Raw genomic sequence first — 19,270 nt, forward strand, 5'->3', positions numbered from 1 at the left:
CGCGGCTCCGGCGCCTGGCGGGGCGGTTCGGCCAGTGAAAACTTGTGGTGGCCACGGGAATTCAACAGGAATCGAGGGGAGGCCGGTATGGAAAACTGTAGCCGTCAATGCGTTATGGCAGCAAATTAAAAACGAACAGGTCCTCATCAGGCCCGCACAACGACGAGATAGCTACGACTAAACGGTGCACCAGCTACGAATCATATGAAGCTGATCGTTCATATGATGTTAATCTCGGTGCGAGTTTTATAAAGGTTTCATGTACATTAAATACGGTGACACATCAGCATATGTGATGATATGGCATGGTAGTTATGAAGTGAGAGAGGGAAGGAGTTTCATCAGGATGAAACTGTGTATACACGGTTTCCAAGACTATGAAACCTATTGAAACTTGCATTGGGGGGCTATAGTGTTTCATTTCATCTAATCATATCCAATCACATGCCTCACAATTAAATGTTATGGGCATCCTATGAAATTGTGAAATGAAACTATGCACTGGGATTCCCTATTTCATTCATGAGAATACACCTCATGAAATGATGTGACATCCTTAGAAACAGTGCAATGAAACCGGACTAGCATGATACTGCGTGCTGTCATGCTCGTTGCCCAAGGAATCCATATATGTATTTGCTCACATGCAACCTCCGTACGGAAAATCTTTAGCGTTTAAGGCTGACGAGCTACTGAGAGTGACTTGAGCTGGCTGTGCATGGAAGTTGGGGTTGCAACCTACTCCCTCCATTCCAAATTGCAAGTTATTTCAATTTTTTAGAGTCAAATCATTTTATATTTGATTAAAATTGTAGAAAAGATCACAAAGATTTATAACACCGAATAGATATACTATGAAAATATATTTAACGAACAAACTAATGATACTTATTTGATATCATGAATGTTAGTACTTTATTGCATAATTTTAGTCAAATTTGAGATGTTTTGACTTTCCAAGAAAGTTCGAATGACTTACAATTTAGAACGGAGGGAGTAGCAAGCTAACACCGGCCGGTGTTTCTAGCCATATATAGTACCTGAATTTACAGAAACTTTTTATGTGTTTAGCACCTGAATCAAAGTGTTGAAAAATCAAGTATTTGAGAGGAGTTGGATACTGTACTTTTAGTTACACCATGCATGTCTATTTAATTTTTAAAATCTAATAACACTCAATTTTTGTTTCCATCCCCTTCATGCATGTTACTCAGGAAGAAGAAAGAGGAAGAAAAAATTCAGGTACCAGATAGCAAAAAGAAAAGAAAAGGAAAAGGAAAGAAGCCCAGTCATCAAATGGCAAAACCATAAAAGGTTCTCTCCTTTTGTTTTCTTAGCAAACCTTCATTGTCTTGGTTCCTGAAGTAACCAATAAGTGCTAAAAGGACAATGACAGTAAGCACTTTAAGAGAAAGGTTATGCGAGCACTGCGAGGCCCAACTTTACCGGATTGTCCACTACATGTTCATCATTCATGTACAGAAATGTTTCTTACATTCTTTCTTGGTTTGTTATTCCAAACCGGCCTACTTATTGTTCAACGTCCAACAGTCGTCAGGATAGGTGCTGAGGCATGATAAACTGGAAGGTGCGTGACAACTCATCCTGATCCATCTGTAGCCATGATGTGGGAGGAAATGTGTCACGCGTCATTTCCAAAACAGAATTACTTGTATGATTGTATTTGGCTATCCAAATGAACGGCAGCTAAAAGTCTCTGCTGATCAATGGGAACATGAAACTAGCACAATCAGAAAAGCAGAAGCAAAGCAAGCTCTCTCTTTCACTTTATCTGGCCAGATAAAATTTCTGTTTTTTTTTTTTTGGGGGGGGGGGGGGGGTAACTACTGTTTTTTATCTGCAAATACATGGGTATGTGTTGAACAAATTAGTTCATTTGTTAAAATGCATGTGAAGCCGAAAACGTGTAGACCTTGATTTTCACAAACCACGCAGCATTGCGCATATACGGTCTATGAACCTTCCAAGATCTCAAGACGAATTAACTTAAACACAAACAATTGGCAAACGAGACGATCAGTATTATATAATATAGTTATAATTTTTTTTCTGTTTTTGATTTTCTCGTCAGATACCATTAGCCCTGACATTACATTACAATCAGGTAGATAGATCCGCTACACACATACGCACCCATATTATTCCCCTTTCCCTGTCCAGGCGACTGCTAGTTTGCTATACTCAAGACATGCAGGGTTCTTCGTTCACATCCCCATGGCAAGAGCTACTAGGCCCCTGGCTCTCATTATTCCATTCCCCCATAACCCCAGCCATCACACCGAGGAGACGTCCATGTGGAACGCCGCCCCGAACAGCCGGAGAACGCCGAAGCTGACGAGCATGGCGAACCACCCGCCCAGGAGCACCCTCAGCCCTGACTTCACCATGCTCGAGCCACCCAGGTACGCGCCCGCCGCGCCGAACGCGGCCAGGCCGACGGTGCTGGCGGCGGCCACCGCGATGAGCCTGGCCCACCACAGCGCCACGAACCCGCCGGAGAGCAGCGGCAGGATGGCGCCGAACGCGAACGCCAGCGCGGACGCGAGCGCGGCCTGCGTCGGGCTCGGCAGGCCATCCCTGGCGTCCTCGTCGCCGTCGGTGCCGTCGCGCTTGAGCTGCGAGACCTCGATGTCGTACTGCGCGTACACGGACACGAACTCGCCGATGGCCATGCTGCATGCGCCGGCCACGAGCCCCGCCATGCCGGACACGAGCATGGCCTTGCGCGACGCGTTCACGGCGCCGACGCCGATCATGAGGGAGGCCACGGAGACGAGGCCGTCGTTGGCGCCGAGGACCGCCGCGCGGAGCCACTGCGCGCGGGCCATGTAGTCGACGCCGCCGTCCCCGCCGTCGCTCGGATCGGCCGGCGCCGCCGCGGCCGCGTTAGCCTCGACGTCGAGGATGACGACCGCCGCCGGTGGAAGCACGCCGCCTCCCGCATTCTTGCCACCCGCCGCCGCGGTGGCGTGGACGTGGGAGCTGAGCTGAGGGTCCATGGGATGGGATGGATCCGAGCAGGCGAGCGGAGGCGGCTGGAGGCCGAGGAGTGTGCAGAGGACTGCGTGCGGCTGTGGAGATCGATGGAGATGGGGATTGGAGCGTGGCTGGCACACGCCCCGGGGCGGGGTATTTATAGCGGAATCCGCTAGGGTTCTCAGGAATGGAGGGCCGCGATCGCCCCGCCCTGTGCCGAGCACGCGCCCCGTGCTGATGTGTGCCGTGTACGTGAGCCCAGCCGCACCCGCGGATTCCGCGCACACGGCGGCACATCTGTTGCCGCCGATATCCAAGGCTATAATATGACGCGGCACGCATTCAATGTAAAACTCTTTTATAAAAGATACAAGGTAGTATAAAACTATAATGAGTGCGTAATCTTTTTAAATATTCTACTATATTGACTATAAATTTAATGCGTGACCAACAGTACATCAGAACAGGCGTATCTATTTTTTTTTAAAAAAAAATCCATCCATGAGCTATGGTTGTTTAAATTGGCCGGCCTAATTAGCACTGCATTGGTAGATCTAGTCGGAGCGCATTACTGCCCGGGTTACCACTGATCTCGTGGGGTTAGCATCGATCTAACTTTGTTAGCTGGTAGTGGTGGTAGAAATCCACGTTGAGCACTGCGCACAGCGCGGCTGTTTTGGACTTTTAGGCCGTTCGGGTGTGGCAATGGGCGAAAACTGTAGCGATCTCTGCATCTTTTATTCCAAAGAAATGACAGTCAAGTGCCGAGTGGGAGACACAGAAAATATTCGATGGAGACGAGAGAGGTGTCCATCTCCTATATAAAAACTGCGGAACGTGCACTGTGCGGCCCTTGTTGTCAAAAAAAAGTTCAGATGGGCGCGTGGCCACCACGAGTAGTGCGTCCCCCGGTGGCGTCCCCAACCCCCTAGTGCGCGACGAATTATGCGCGACGCATTAGCCATTAGGCGCGGTTCAGTACTTCAAGCTCCTGACGAGGTGCAACGAACCTAGCTCCAAGGGGCTGGTAATTATATATATATACGGCTCATGAACTTGAACGAATTTTGAAGACGTCACTAGGACAACAACAATTTTAGTAATTTACTTGGGCGGTTGTATGAGCATTTGCAACTACACTTAAAACGTATGTCATCCCGAACCCGACCTTGATGAGGGATTTTGGGAAGATGTTAGCGATAAAGTCTTGCGTGCTCGATCGATCCACATCAATGTATGCGTGTGGCAAATATTTTGCGTGCAACCATTTGAGTGCATGCCGCAATCTAGACGGCAGTTTTAGAGATGTCTGTGAAGGCAACGGACTAATCATGGTGATGGTGGTGCTTCAGTTGCATGGCAACTAACTACTTGCCATCTAGTGAGGCAAGATGAGGAGCATCTGTGATGAAGAATTTCGGGAGGATGTTAGTGATAAATTGTTGCGTGCATGATCGATCTAGAAAAAAAATACGTAGGGGAAATACTCTGTGTACAACCATTTGAGTGCGAGCCACAATCCAGACTATGGTTTTATAGATGTCTAGTGGGACAACATGCGAGCTTTGCGTGTTTGAATTGTTTTGGTTACTAGCCATGCCAGTGCTTTCAGGTGCCATGCAAGTGTTATTTCCATCTGGTGAGGTGAGGTGAGGTGCTTGATGCAGTGCAAGTGCAACCTATAGGGTATTGTATATTAATTTAAGAGGGTTAATTAATATACGGTCAATGAGTTTACACCATATAATTCAAATGCGTCAATAGAGTAACCAAATATTTTAGTAAAATTTCTCAATCGGTCATATAGACATTGGACACATGCATGCACATAAAATGCTTGTCATTCGGTTCACCCCAGATGAAGGATTTAAGAAGTGTGTTAGCGAAAGATTGTTGCGTGGCTGATTGAGATCCGCTAAAAGTATACTCACAAGAAATACATAGTGTACAACCATTTGAGGGCAAGCTACAATCTAGGCGGAAGTTTTAAAGATGTCATGCGGGAGTTTTAAAGATATCCTCTGAGACAAATGGACAAACCTTGCGGAACGGAGTGTTTCAGTTTTGTTGCTGGTCATGGTGGCGGCGGCGGTTGCAATTCAACTAGTGCTGGTTGCCGTCCGGGGAGGCAAGCTAGGTGAGGAGCATCCATGCATTTTGGTTTGGAATCGAAGGAGGTTGAATTGCAATGCATTTAGAGTAGTGTACATTAATTCAGGGGATTATATAGAGTTGATTAATTGCGAGATCTAATTTAAGGATGTCACTAAAATGATAACAATTTTGACAAAATTAATCGTTCTAATCCTATAAACATTTAATTTAACACATAATATGGTTATATTAGGAATGTCATATGACCCTAGCTAACGAGGGAATTTTCAGAGATGCAAGTGATAAATTGGTGCATGCTTAATCAAATTGGCAAATGCATGCGTACAAGAAGTAATTTCCCACACTTTACGTACAACCATTTGAGCGTGAGCCGCAATCTAGACGGCGGTTTTAGAGATATCCAGCAATGCAGTTCTTGCGGAATTGTTGTTTTTTTTTCCTTTTGAGTTTTGGTTACTAGTCATGGTGGTGCTTCGTGTACAACTTGCATATATATGATGCCAGTTGCCATCCGGCGAGACAAGGACGCTTCATCCTTTGATACTACGGTTGCATGCGTATGCTATAGTTGGTTTGGATAAGAGAGGTAGTAGCACGTCACCTGATCTTCCGAACGCGGAAGCAAAGCTGGCGGGTGGTCGAATTCAGGTGGAAGTGCAGAATGATACTCCACTGACACCGATCAATCGAACTGGTCACTAGATACAGATCCAACCGGTGCTCATTGCCATCCTAGGTGATCGAGGCGAGGACGTACGCATCCATCGTGATGATGCACCTCTCTGCTGACTTTTGTGTGCGTGGCCTACCGGTTGCATGCTGGTTTGTTCGTCTGGCTAAAAGCGGCGTCGCATCGCCCGACTCATCCATCGACAGTTCGCGCGCCTGACTCTGTTTGTACGCCGCACGCGCTTGGTTGGCGACTTGGCGGCGGCCAGGCCAGGCAAATGCAGACGTGGCCCGCGCGGGCCTCGCTCGATCGACATGGTACGCCCGCCGCGCATTGGATTACATCAAAAAACCACCACGAAAAATTCTCAGCCCACCTAGAAAACAGCGGGCTCAGATTAGGCCTGTGCAACGGTCGCCGCGATACAGCGCGCGCTGCTGCCACACAGCATTGGGCCTGCCATGGTTATCTCGAGGCCCACAGAGGACGAGTGGAGAAGAGAGAGAGGACGGGAAACTCTGACCAAGACCGCCGGTCAGGCCGCCTCCTACCGCTACCGGTATCCACATGACAACAGACAGTCAGACAGCGTCAGCAACATTTCAAACCGGCGAGAAACTGTCTCTAGGGCCTGTGCAACAGAACAGATAGGTACAAATAAAATAAATCCGAGCTCCTCTTTGGAGAATCCTCGCCTTGTTTTGACCAAATCTGGACTGAAAAACCAGCGGCAAAAAGGATTATATTTTCTTGAACTGTCATTGCATTAAGATAGGGGGGTAAAAGACAAGATAAAACAACACCAAAACACAACACCAGATATATCTAATTCTCTTTTCCTACTGCAGACAGCAATCCATAACTTTCGAGTTCAAACAGAAAGAGCAAAGAAAAACTAGTCTTCTGAAGGGCTTCTTCAAAGATCGGTGTCTACTGAACACTTGGTTCCGAGCAGTTTACATAATTTACACACGCGCACACACTAGAGCACATCGTTCATCCATCACAGGCTCCCTCTCACCTACGTGTATCGGCTTAACTTCCCATATGCACAAAAGAGTATGAACAGCAGCGGATCATGGCCCTCACTCGTTAAGAATGGTGAGTGAGTAATTCTTTAGCTGAAATAAGTTGAAGCTGGTGCCTTATCTTCAACCAAAAGCATCAATTTCAGCAGTCATATATACATGAGCACCTCAACAAAAGTTTCCTTAGCTCACCATGCATCCTGTATTGTGGTTTGGGGTCTCTTCTCAGCGGTGATGTTAAGAGAAACGAAGGAAAGAATGACTATGGTTTCCCTGGTGGCTCTTGATGTTTTGCGCTGCTCCGGGACAGCAGTCGCTCCCTTATCTCTTTGAAGGACTGGAGCTCCTCGAGCGCGTCAGATGTCCTACGGGGTGTGACGGAGCTTGCTGAGGCTGCTTCACTGGACTCAGCCCTTGATGTTTGTAAGGAATAGCAAGGATCTCGCAGCGGGCGGGCATTTCTCAGCAGGTTGACTAGAGAACCGACTTGTGCATCTTGAGATTTATGGGACGAAGGACCTGCCTGATCACCTTTTTCCTTCCCATCACTGCTCCTGTATAGTCCACAAGAGATAAAATTATATTCCTAAGAAACTGAAACAATGCAATTAATATCGCTAAGAGGTGGTCAGTCAAAACCAAAGTAATTTTGTCAATGGATTATAGTATATATGGCTTGAATAACAAATTGGATAAACTAGTTATGTTGATTGAACAGGCAAACAGACATACAAAGATATATCAGATATCAAGAGAATTTTGACATGATCAGTTTGATAGCATCAGGCAGTCCCTTTTGACAGCTCCCTGCATTAACCAGAGTTACAGGCCTCCTTATCATTAGTTGAGTTGTTAGTCAAGAGAATCGGTCACAGTAAGTGGTAACATTATATTAGATATCAATTGGAGATAAGATCAGCCCTTGCTGTCAGTTAAGAGATAGGATCACATTTGGTTTTAGGGGCCGTGCAAAGCTCTATTCAGCCTAACATGTTCATGAAGCAATAATTCAATCTGTTATCAGTCTCCGTTCTCCTACCTGCCCTTGTGGTGTGACTGTGGTCGCGCCACTTGGGTTCAAGGCCATCTAGGATGGGTCTGTCACAGGTACAGCAAACTGATTGCCAATTAATTGTTCTACTACTCAAGGCTAGTGATTTCCAACACTTTATTCTGTACACTAATACTGCAGGCGGTTTGTTCATACCAAGGTCTTTAAATCCTCATTGTAAACACCAAATTCATCATGTACACAATTTTGACATGATCATTCATGTATCTGCATAAACAAGCTCCTAGCTTGCACATATGCAAGAATATAACAAAACATTATTTAACAGCTAGATCCATGAGTGGCTGGTTAAATTTGCTCAATGCTGTAGTTTCTACAGAAGCCTGGACTTGTTTCTGTTGTAATTTCTACAGACAAAGAATAGTCCATGAAATTCCTTTCCCCAATGCACTAGTGCACTACCAAATGACAGTAGTCGACCTACCTATATGCAGGGAAGTTGTCACAGTGCTACTGTGGTACTGCCTACTGAGAACACAAAAGGTGTCGTATTTAATTCTGGAATGTATGCTCTTTTAGTCTGGACCAGATAAAGCCACTAGGGTTAATTGGTGAAAACACAATAGCAAAATGGTACAGAAAAGATGTTACTTTAAACATACCCAGGTTGGGAGACTGGTGTGTCAACATCATCGCAGAAAAAAGGATAATCATCCGAATCATCTTGCCGAGGGGAATCACATGAGGAGAGCGCAGAGAACCTGCCAGATTCATCTTTATTCTCCTTTCCCTGCATATCACCAAGCAGTGTCAATGGAGAGCAACAGATAAACTTAGTTAATATAATAACATTATACATTTGGATCTCAAGCTGGTGGAGCCATTTCATTTGTAATTAAAATTCAGTAGACTGAAGAGAATAAATTTAAGGCAAGACACTACAGAAAAAAGTAAAAGACAGACAAACTACTCGGAAAATAGAAAAGGGAGATCCAGAAACCAGACTATCATCCAAAACTGATTTTGAGTGTACTCAGAAAATCACCAGATCATTAACCATTTCTTCATACTTCAACTAACATTACCGAATGATTTTTAACAAGTACTTTACTCTCAGCAAGGACCAGTGGTACCTGTTCACAATCCAAAGCAAATTTTCCGCAACACGCATAGAAAAAGAGTTAAATTGAGCATCTTGTTATAGGTTATTGGTTCAATAGAAGAGTAACAGAGCTAAATTCATCTTTGTATGTGACATGAAAACTTTCATCAAACACATTAACAGAGCGAAGTTTGGTAAACATAATTTAGCAAGAAATGTAGAGCTAAATATTAGGTTCGAAGTTGAGTTGGCTCGTGTAAATAGTTGAAATTGTGATACTTCGGCTCTTAACAACTTTTATATATCATTGTCTACATATCCACCTTGCTCTAGAAAATGAACTGATGCAATGAGGGTGTCAAATATGAACCTATTAAGCTAAAGGTAGCAACTAAAGAACAATGATTATAAGCTAACAATTAATCCATTAGCCAGACGACAGACTGCAACACATTAAACAGATAATTCTAGTTCCGGACTTCAGGTATCCAAGATGAATTTAGTGTCAGTTTCAAAGCTCTCCTGGTCAGATATATTCAATTTTGAACTCTGAAGAATCAAAGTTCACACAGAAGTATCAATACAGCTGAGCATATGTAGAACAGTAGAAGCATAGTCATGAATCACCTTATGTCTGGGTGACAAGGTTGAATGGGGATCAGCTATCCGAAGTCCTTCCAACTTCCCAATCAACCGGCCACTCTCTGATGGAGACTCCTGAGCACCTGCTGTCCCCATCTCTCCTCTTCTCGGAGAAGGCGGTGGCAGCGTGTTCTGGCGGTGCACAGGGCTCCTCCTCTCGCCCCCTTGTGGTATTGGCACTGGCGCAGACTCCCCCCTAAAGAGACGACGCGATTGCAGATACCCACCTGGAAAGTGGGGAGGCGAGGGCGTCGGTGAGGCGTAAATCACTGGTGGCGGCGAGAACATGGCCTGCTGTGCCGGCGAGTGCGGGCAGAACACAGGCGGAGCCCAGCTGTGCGGGCGCTGCAGCTGATTGGACGGTGGGAAGGCGGAGCCCGTGGCTTCGGTGAGCGAGGCCGGGAAGGCGCGCATGGGCTCCGCGGCCGGGCTGCCGACGTAGTCGGGGATTATAGAAAGAGAGGTGATCTCGAGGTTGAAGGCGGCAAGGCTGGGGAGGTACTGGACGGAGACCACGAGGCGGCCGAGCTGGGTCTCGACGGGGACGAAGCGGTGGGAGCGCATGGCTGCCTCCTGATCGCGCCAGAAGGGCTCGGCGAAGGTGTCGACGCGGTGGACCATCTCGTAGTTGTAGGAGTGGTTGGCGCAGAGGAGGCGGAAGACGCGGTACGCAGGGAGGACGCGTAGTACTGCGTACACCGACCTGAGCAGCGTGAAGCAGTGCTTGTACGCGCGGTTCACAGCCACCTCCTCGCCGACCGCGGCGTCCGGCCAGGGCTCGCACGCCACCGTCCACCTCTCCACCACCTCCCCTCCCGCTCTCGCTCCCGCTCCACCGCCGGCGGGGGACAGGAGGACGTCCAACACGAGCGGCTCCCCGGGCGCCAGCGGCTCCAGGCGGTCGGCCGCCTCGGGAGGCGGCGGCGGATCGTGCAGCGGGAGGTGGAACCACCTGTCCCTCCGGCGGAACGACGCCGCCGACGGCGCCGCGGCGGCGGCGAGCGGGCGCGGCGTTCGCACGGCGAGGACGGCGTGGAGCACCTTGAGGTGGAACTGCTCGACCATCAGCTCCGCGCCGCTGCGCCCGCCGCCCGCGGAGTCGGACATCCCGGACATTGCCGGCAACGCCGAACCCGAACCGCCCGAGCGCCGCCCGGCTCCTCCCCCTCGTTCAAGCTCTTGCCCAAGCTGCTGCCGCGCGGCATGGCTGGCGCTCGCGGCAGTAAGACTGCATAAATCCGATCCGCTGGCGATCGAAACCGGAGGCCTGGGAGGGTGTCTGGATCGAACCGATCGATGGATCCGTCGCCGCTGACAGGAAAGAAGGGGAGAGGTTGGAGGAGCTGGGGATTTGGGTGGGGAGAGGGAAAGGGGGAGTTGTTTATCCGAAGGGAGGATTAAGGTCGCGGGTTCGGCGGCCTTCGGCGCTGGGTTTGGGTTAATACGTCGCTGTTGGTGTCGTCATCATGTGATTATTATGGCGGTGAAGACGAAACCAGGGACTTTATGCGCTGATAAATGCGAAATTCAAAATTCTAAGCTGCCAATCATCATTAGTTAAATCCTTTTTAATAGTAGTAGAAAGTGATTGATGTGGAGGTTTCACTTCTGGGTTAGTAGAGTGGTCCTTTGATTCCAGTCCTGCGGACCGATGAGCGTGTCAACTAATTTCGCCTTTTATTTGTGTTCCTTTTTTTCTTCTTGTTTTATGGGTTAGACAGGATTCTGACGAAAAACAAAGGGGCATATGGTGGTTTAATTCTTCTTTTGCTTATATATAAGTTTAAATCGTTTGAGGAGATATTACTAGTACCTCTCTAATATAAATCTATTAAGATTTATTCTAAGTAAACATTATTAACTTTCACCATTAATAATAAAATAATATAGGCTGGCAGCACAAAAAAATGGTTTCTAGTGAAAACATTTTTGTATTACGAAATTACTTATCTTTGGAATAATACGTTTTTATAAATATTTTCAGTCAAAGTGTCATTTTGATATCCTAGCAAGGTATGTTTGCGATCGGAGGGGGTATTAACTAAACTCAACATGAACTTGAAACAGATGTACTATTTGTTCTTTAAAAGACCCACTATTGTTCTCCAAGAAAGAAGAAGATACTATTTTCTTTAATAAGCGAAGATAAGATGGTTGGCTTGTGATTAGAGAATTGCGCCTGCCTCTTCATTTGCGTAAGACGGAGGTGCCGTGCATTCTTTTTTGGTGCTCCTTTTCTACGTTGTTTGGTTATACAAAGAGTTGATGTAGATCAAACTAGGATGCTTTTATGCCTTTTGTGGGATGCTCCGTACATTCTGCCACCGCCTAATTTTTCTCTTCAGCACAACTTCTGTATTCTTTTTTAATAATGAAGGATTGGCCATCCCTACCTTTTTTTTTAATCTATCATCTTCCTTTCAGCAAGGAGATTATCTCTCCTGCATGGCTAGGACTTAGGAGTATATCTTTGACAAAAACAAAGTTATGATTGATGATTGCTGCCCAACCGATACAGCATCTCATGAATAACTTGCAAGAAAGCAAATGCATATGACTCAGCCGGTGGACAAGAAGTTTATCCATCAGCAAGCGTTTAAGAACATGAATACAAGATCAACGACCCTGAAACTACCCGTCGGCGCCTGAAACAAAACTGCCTAGTCGATAGGACGACTTTGGAGTGCCCTGCTTGACTGCGTCATGATCGAATTGATCGTTCACTTGTGCCTGCAAGAAACAATGAGCTGGAGCGACGAAAATGCAGTGCACTTGTGCATATAATACCAGACGACTAGCACAGTGTTCCTTCCACCGCCCTTAATCGACACCCCAAGGCCAAGTTCAATGCTGATCCCCTTCTTTGTCATCCGGCATTATACAATTCCTTACCAACCATTCTGAAACATTACTTGTTCGGACAACATTCCAGTGAAGTCATGTTCTATGCCCATTTACCGCGTCCTTATCTGATCCGGGAAGTCACAACAAGTTGTCAAGTTCAGAACAGCTCACTGCTCACGTGGGTGGATCAACGATGAGCACCCGGTGGGACATGTTAGAATTCTGGAGACTCGTATCACCAATTTTTTTTTAGAGATTCAGGGAGGGGAACGCTCTCGGTCAACATGTATTGCAAGTATGCAACAGAATTATCAGACACTGTTCACATGTCCGGATAGCATATATCCGGTAAAGATACTGATTAATTGTAATTTATGTATAAAAGAAAAATCAAACTTGGAAGTTCTCAAACGTTCTTTTGGAATCAAGTTCTCAAAGGTTATGACAACATTGATGTAGAATGCTTCATCGGCTACGGCCGTATCTTGAATTTTAAACTCGCTAAATAGTACCTCTTTCGTTTTTCCAAAAATTTCAGCAGATTTCATCTCCACTCGATATTTGGCCAGAACTGTAATGAGAGATGGCTTAGGCAACTCCATTTGGGAGACAGCTGCTGCAGCACGGACGTCATGAACAACACAGCCCAAGAGTACCTCCTTGATGGGCTTCTGAAACAGCCCACCTATAGCTACAGTTTTGTACATTCCGCCATGGACTGTTTGAAATTTTGTGGCATTTACACAAGCATCAGTCTGTCCCGTCGTGCGCCAAGACAGGCTGAGTCCTGAGTGCGCGAGCTAGGGCAGTGTGCGCAAAGAGATGCTACGAAATTTCCTCGCGATCCATGGCACGACTCACGAATTTCTATTTCCAACAGAGCAGTAACAATCTACTACACAAAAGAAAAAAAAAGGGACAACGGAAAAAGGGAACATTTTTGTCAGCTGCAGTTTTTTGAGTTCGATCAGTCGAGAGAACGGCCATATCGCCAGCTATTGTGCGATCTCCGGGTGAACTGCTGCGGCGCGAAGCTGAGTCCAAACATCTCCCTCAGGGCCTTCCCCGGCTCCAGGAGCCCGATCAGTCTGGCGACGAGGGACGCACTCTCCCTCACATGCTCCAGGTCCTTGGTCTCGGTCCAGAGGCGCCGAGCCACCTGCAGTCGTCTCCTCTTGGAGGACAGCGAGATTCCCCACTTGGTGTACATGCTCTCCCGTTCCTGGATCGTCAGCCGCTTCTGCATCTGACGGCAGAGCATCTCCCTCTCCCGTTGCAGCTTCTTTGCACTGCACAAGTGCATAGGAGGTCATTGAGTTCGAGTGACGCGACGAAGCAAAGTTGTGCGAAGCATGGTGAAGATGAGTTACCTTGAAACCAGGGAAGTGTTCAGGCTGCCTGCCACCACATTTCGTCCCATGCTTCCATTGGAGTAGGTATCTTTGAGGAATGATAGCCTCCTAAGCTCTACTTCCATGTAGATGGCGTCGGCTGGGTCCCCTTTAAACAGCAAGAAGAAGTAAGTCCTGTGGACCAAGGAAACGTTGCATCCATGCCACAGGTCAATGATCTCTTGCTGTTTCTTCTCGAATTCCAATGGCCAACGCGAAGGTGATTGCAAGGCATCCATGATCGGATCCAGTCCCACGCTCCTTATCGTCCCTTCTGCTAATTCTCCATTCTCAGCCTGACAATCATAACAAAATAGAAGTGGTAAATGAAATTTGGCACATCACATTATTCCAATGAGTTGAAATCAAATTATGGAAAGCAAGATCATGAGGGCCAATTTAAAACTGTAGCACAATAACTGTGTGCTGAAGTTTATGTAAGTTGAAATAGTATAATGAGCTGTGCCGGCATGAGCACCAAAACATTTCCAGTTCCGCACCTGATCACCACGTTGCTTTTGATACTGAACCTGGGCCATTTCTTTTAGCTCCGCAACAAATTCACCTATGCCAGCAAATTCCGTGTCACCAGCAACAGAGCCGTTTGGCTTGAGTCCATCCCTCGCAGTGGTAATTTCAGAAAGCATTGACCCTGCCCTTGATAAAGTTTCACTTTCTGCATCATAGTTCAGTGCAGATACCCTTCTTTGACACCCTTCAGGTCTCCCTGGGTGGTCCATGAAACTTCTGCTTGGAGGGGTGCAATCTTCCTTCTCCAAGTCTTCGAAAAGAGTAGAACCCATCAAAGACCTACAGCTCCTGCTTCTGCCAATTACTCTTGAGCTTGACGAGTTACGTGTAGAGGATCCCAGATCCATGACAAGATTGGCAAATGGTTTTTTGACATTCTCCAGATGTTGTTCAAGGGTAATAGGAGATACATCATTCTGTCTAGAATACACAGATGGATTTGGATCATTGTTCCCATGCATACTAGAACCCACATTCGAATCTTGCAGACTATTGCTTCCCACAGCCAATGACTCTAAACATTCATTTTCTTCTGTTTCATTTGTCTCTATACACCTTACTTCTTTGCAAAGATCCTCTGAATCTTCATTAGATATTTGAGAGTTATCATCTCTGCCATTAGTTGGGGGCATCCCACTGAATGGAGGACTGCACACTGAATAGCTAAGAGAGGTAGCAAACTGTGCATTATTTTCAGATTGCTGTGGCCTATAATCTCTTTGTGCTATATGGCGTCCTTGAAATCTAAAATTTTGGCCACTGCTGACAACTTCTGATGTTGTTGATTGCTCATCCTCACATGGCTGAGGAACATCAAAAGTAAAGTTTCTTCCAGAAGCCTACATTTGTACAGAGATAAAAATATATTTTGTTATTAAGCAACAGTTAGGACTAATGAGCTATGGTAGAATGCAATAAAGTGCATGTACCACGGGGTGCTTCGAACCATGGTTATCTCCAACAACCTGGAGCAAATCTTGCAGTCTAGATTGAGCGAGATCACGTTGTGACTTCAATTCCTTAATTTCTTTCTCCATCTGCAAAGAAGAACACATGAAACCTTCACGTCATGTTAAGGAAGTCCTACTTTGTCACTGAAAACAACTGGAATGATAAACGACGTATGCCACGTGCATAGTTCACTATGGCTCTTAAGTTCCTTCATGTACAAAGAAATGCTGAGATGAGTACAGGAAAAAAGAGTAGTCAGAAGTAGCAGTAACCTTCCGGATTTGGCTATCTTTTTCCTTCACCAATGCTTCAAGACCGGAATATGAAGCTGGGCATCGCAATTCACTCTCCAACCTCGCAAGTTCTTTTTGCAATTGCTTAACTAGCGCTTTATCAGACATAACCACGTTGACCTGGGCATTTGTGACCACTTCCTTTGCACAGCTTGCAAACAACAGAGTATTTCTTGACTGCTCCATATGGCTTCGGGCTGGGCTCATTGTACAAATAATTGCTGTTCTTGCATTGCCTCCCAGAGAAGGCTGTAATATGCGTGTGAGCTTTGAATCTCGGTATGGTATATGCCCATTTCTTACCTTGCTGCATAAGCGAAAATAGGTTATGCTACAATGCTCCGAAGAAATAAACAAGGGTTCCATCCTATGAGCTTACTAAACTGGAACTCAATACTATGCAAAATATCAAGTTAAGGTTGTAACCTTAGTTTCCGTATGACAGTTCCAAGGGTAAGTAGACTTCTATTAATATGGCAACCTTCCTTCAGCCTAGTACCAGCTGATAATGCCTGAGATGCACGTTCACTTCCAGCCAAATCAACAAAGTTCTGCAGTCAACAAAAATGCTTACACTTCTCATTTTATGACATGAAAGAAATATGAGCAAAATATTAGTTCTTACCACACTAGCGACAAGTGTAGTTGACTTGTCCTTACCCAAGAACTCACGAGCAGAACTTTCAATAGTCTGAAAGAATCAAAACAAGTCATAAGTGATGAAATTAGGCAGCAACTGTTTTTACACAAATCTGTCAAGGCTTTTTTCCTTTTATTTCAACATGCAATCAAGCAGAAGACAAACCAGCTTAAGTATTTGATGTGATCTGGAGCTGTTTTCGTTTAAGTACGTCTCTCCAGTTCTCCTTTGAGCTGGTACAAGCACACAAAGTACACTGAGACGACAGTAATCACCAATTAGACATTAAATAAAGTACAAACAGTACCCACCTTCACACACAGAAATAAGTTCTTTAAGGTGGTCCGAGTCCCTCAAGACAACCTCAGTAAGGTTTTCTACATATGTTCCCTTCTGTAGAATAAGCAAAATCAAACTATTATCAGTGCATGGGCACAGCAGGATGCTTTTACTCTCTCTTAAATAAAGGTAAGTTTTGCTCTGACCTCCGCATCATCCCAAAGCCTAAGAGATGTGCTTTCTGCACTAAGAAGATCCCTTACAACTTCATTATATATTTCAATTGCTGAAAATTTCAATACAAATGCTCTCTCCTCATGCTGCAAGAAAAAGGCACGCTTATCAGTTGACAAGCCAAAACAGTACAATTTCAAGCTCTGTTACGAATAAAACAATAGGAAGGATTCTTTGGTTACCTTGGCAATGTAATCATAGATATCTGCTGCTGTATATTCCGTTATTCCATTCATGGTGTATGTCTTTCCACTACTCGTTTGACCATATGCAAAAACACTTGCTATTGCAGGCAAATAAAGGGGGAAAAGAAATCACATTTTAGTGAGTTCATAGAATGCTTTGGATTCAAATGAGTCAGAGTAAGATAGGCAGCATAGACTTACAGTTAATGCCACTAACTACAGAGAGGGCAACTGCCTTGGCCCCTTCATTGTATACCTCTTTGGTATTGCAGTCAGTACGGAATACCCTGTCTGCAAAGGAACAGAATTGTGTCAAAGAAGCTGCACACAACAACATAGCTGGAAAGTAAGAGAATTTTGCAGTGCATACTTGTGCAATGAGCAAAGTAAAGCCTCAATGGCAATCTGTAAATAGCAAGATGAAAATCTGTGCACTAGAATAAGATCACCCAAGTTTATTTCTAAACTGAAGTCAGTTTGATTTCAGGTGAGTTTCTTTATGGTAGCTTGACATTCTTGCTGCACTGAAAGAGTGGCTCCAAGTTGTTCATTGTCAGATCATTACTCCATAATCAGCTTAGTCAAGGAGTATATATAGCAATAAACAACTGATGATCTGGGAATGGAGTCCAGAACAGATATTCAAAATTCCGAGCAATGCCTTCCTCGAAATGCAACTGAAAATTGGCATGAGAATGTATTGGACAGCCAATTTCTGAGGAAAACTTGCAGGGAAGCATGCATACAGGAAGACCAAAATAACGAATAGCACTGTAATTTGGTAATAACAATGGGGAACAGATTTGAGAACCACAAACCAAATGAATATGCAGTCGGAGCAGTAGGCCGGTCTGGGAATGTGCTCCGGGAGATGATGGTAGTGTCGTTGATGCACTCCCACTCGGCCGGGTCCCCCCTTGCAATCTCCTTGTCGCTGAGCGGCCTCAGCCTCACCGAGACCAGTATCTTCTCCAGCCTCCCCGCACCGCCTCCGCCGCCTCCATTGGCCACCTCGGCCCCATCAACCTTGTCCCACTGCACCGGCGCGTCGCCTCCAATCGCCCCCATCTCTCTCTCCTTCGTCTCCTCTCTCACCCCCCTCCTCTGCCCCCTTCCCCTGCCCCTACACCATCTGCCAAGACCACAGCATTATAGGCAAGCGCACCCACATCGAAAACAAACAACAAAGCCAACGAAAGCAACGAACAGGGGAAACCGAGCACCCCCGCCCGCCCTACTCTGGTGATCTGGAAGGAGGAGAGGAGCTAGCTAGCGAAGCTGTCGAGCGGGTAGTTGCTCTAGTAGGTAGCGGAGCGAGGGAGGCGGGAGGGCACTCCTCGCGGGTCCCCCGCCGCGCGCTGCTGCTGGCTGCTGCAGCTGATTAGGATGGTGGTTAGCGTGTCGCCTACTTCTACATCGGAATCACACTGATTAGGCCGGGGAAGACGAGGAGGGAGGGGCGCCCCGAATCTACCAGCGTAGCCACTCATGGCAATGTTGACCCTTCCTGCTTCCCGAGGACGCCGGTAGAGTCATGGAGACCTTTTTTTTTTTCTACGATCCCACCGACGGGGAGCAGGATCACATGACAAGACAATCTCCCTACTGCTCATAATTTACCCGCGCCTCACCAGTCACCAATCATCACCGTGGCACCAAGCTAGAGTAGATCGCAGTCTCCACGGCGAAGCTGTAATGCTCAAGCGACAGCGACGCGGGAGCTGGTAACAAGAGGGAGGAGTGAAATTTACCAGGCCTGGAGATGGCCACACGGCGCCGGGGCTGAGCTCGGCGGCTGTGAAGGCCATGGCGGCCAGAGCACGAGCACTGCTTCGGCTGCGGAGTGAGAATTGGGAAGAGATTTGGCGCACTGGCGGTTGGAGCAGCGAGCGGAGGGGAAGCAAGCCAAGGCACCCGAAGGCGATCAGGCGACGACGACCACCACCCTCCTCCTCCCCCACGATCTGGTGGTCGTGTCCGCTTGGGAGTTGGGAGGATCACACAGGACGGTGGCTAGCCTTTTCGTCCCCCCGGGCCCTGGCCTCCTTTTCCTCGCCTGCTTGCTTTTACCCCACACACCCACACCGCACGGAGAGGAGGGGACCGTTGATTCCTTCTGTTTTTCTACCGCCTTCGCCGCACGTTTTGCGTGCAGGCCCTCGCCTCGCAACCGTATTGCGGCGGCTCGCGCGGTGCAGTCGGTTGCGGCGGCTCCCGTTCTGCCCCAGTTGGACAGTGCAGGCGCCTTGCCGAAGCAGATTTGCGGCTAGTGGATAGAAATTAGAATAGGATAATCCGACCGACTTGATTAGTGGGATGAGCGATGCACGATCCTGCATTAGAGAAATGGTTTTTT

At 46.8% G+C, this 19,270-nt stretch overlaps 3 protein-coding genes across 3 annotated transcripts; all 3 read right to left on the reverse strand.

Annotated features, from left to right (window-relative positions):
* Positions 1–2,043: 2,043 nt before the first annotated feature.
* On the reverse strand, positions 2,044–3,188 carry LOC101775745 (vacuolar iron transporter homolog 2). Its single transcript, XM_004976323.4, has one exon. It carries the CDS (start codon positions 3,018–3,020, stop codon positions 2,295–2,297), a length of 726 nt encoding a protein of 241 aa, XP_004976380.1. The 5' UTR covers positions 3,021–3,188; the 3' UTR covers positions 2,044–2,294.
* A 3,334-nt stretch (positions 3,189–6,522) lies between these two features.
* LOC101776144 (autophagy-related protein 13a) lies at positions 6,523–10,975 on the reverse strand. Its single transcript, XM_004976324.3, has 3 exons — positions 9,552–10,975; positions 8,485–8,612; positions 6,523–7,364 (listed from the first exon to the last, which is right to left on the reverse strand). Exons 1-3 carry the CDS (start codon positions 10,680–10,682, stop codon positions 7,073–7,075), a joined length of 1,551 nt encoding a protein of 516 aa, XP_004976381.1. The 5' UTR covers positions 10,683–10,975; the 3' UTR covers positions 6,523–7,072.
* A 2,258-nt stretch (positions 10,976–13,233) lies between these two features.
* Positions 13,234–18,581, reverse strand: LOC101776550 (kinesin-like protein KIN-7F). Its single transcript, XM_022828242.1, is given in 15 exon segments — positions 13,234–13,699; positions 13,781–14,097; positions 14,302–15,171; positions 15,262–15,369; positions 15,556–15,756; positions 15,758–15,826; positions 15,829–15,883; positions 16,003–16,127; positions 16,202–16,267; positions 16,382–16,449; positions 16,528–16,609; positions 16,702–16,815; positions 16,912–17,012; positions 17,116–17,205; positions 17,733–18,581. Coding segments are annotated over 15 exon segments (2,838 nt in total). The 5' UTR covers positions 17,983–18,581; the 3' UTR covers positions 13,234–13,377.
* Between the last annotated feature and the right edge of the window lie 689 nt (positions 18,582–19,270).

This window comes from Setaria italica, chromosome VII, assembly GCF_000263155.2.
Source record: "Setaria italica strain Yugu1 chromosome VII, Setaria_italica_v2.0, whole genome shotgun sequence".
In the NCBI taxonomy this organism is placed as follows: domain Eukaryota; kingdom Viridiplantae; phylum Streptophyta; class Magnoliopsida; order Poales; family Poaceae; genus Setaria; species Setaria italica.

Coding starts and splice junctions, on each gene's coding strand:
- LOC101776144 (XM_004976324.3), bottom strand. CDS start 10,682: ATGTCCGGGATGTCCGACTCCGCGGGCGGCGGGCGCAGCGGCGCGGAG. Junction 8,613..9,551: donor CCTTGTCACCCAGACATAAG/GTGATTCATGAC, acceptor GGTGATATGCAG/GGAAAGGAGAATAAAGATGA. Junction 7,365..8,484: donor ACACCAGTCTCCCAACCTGG/GTATGTTTAAAG, acceptor TGGACTATACAG/GAGCAGTGATGGGAAGGAAA.
- LOC101775745 (XM_004976323.4), bottom strand. CDS start 3,020: ATGGACCCTCAGCTCAGCTCCCACGTCCACGCCACCGCGGCGGCGGGT.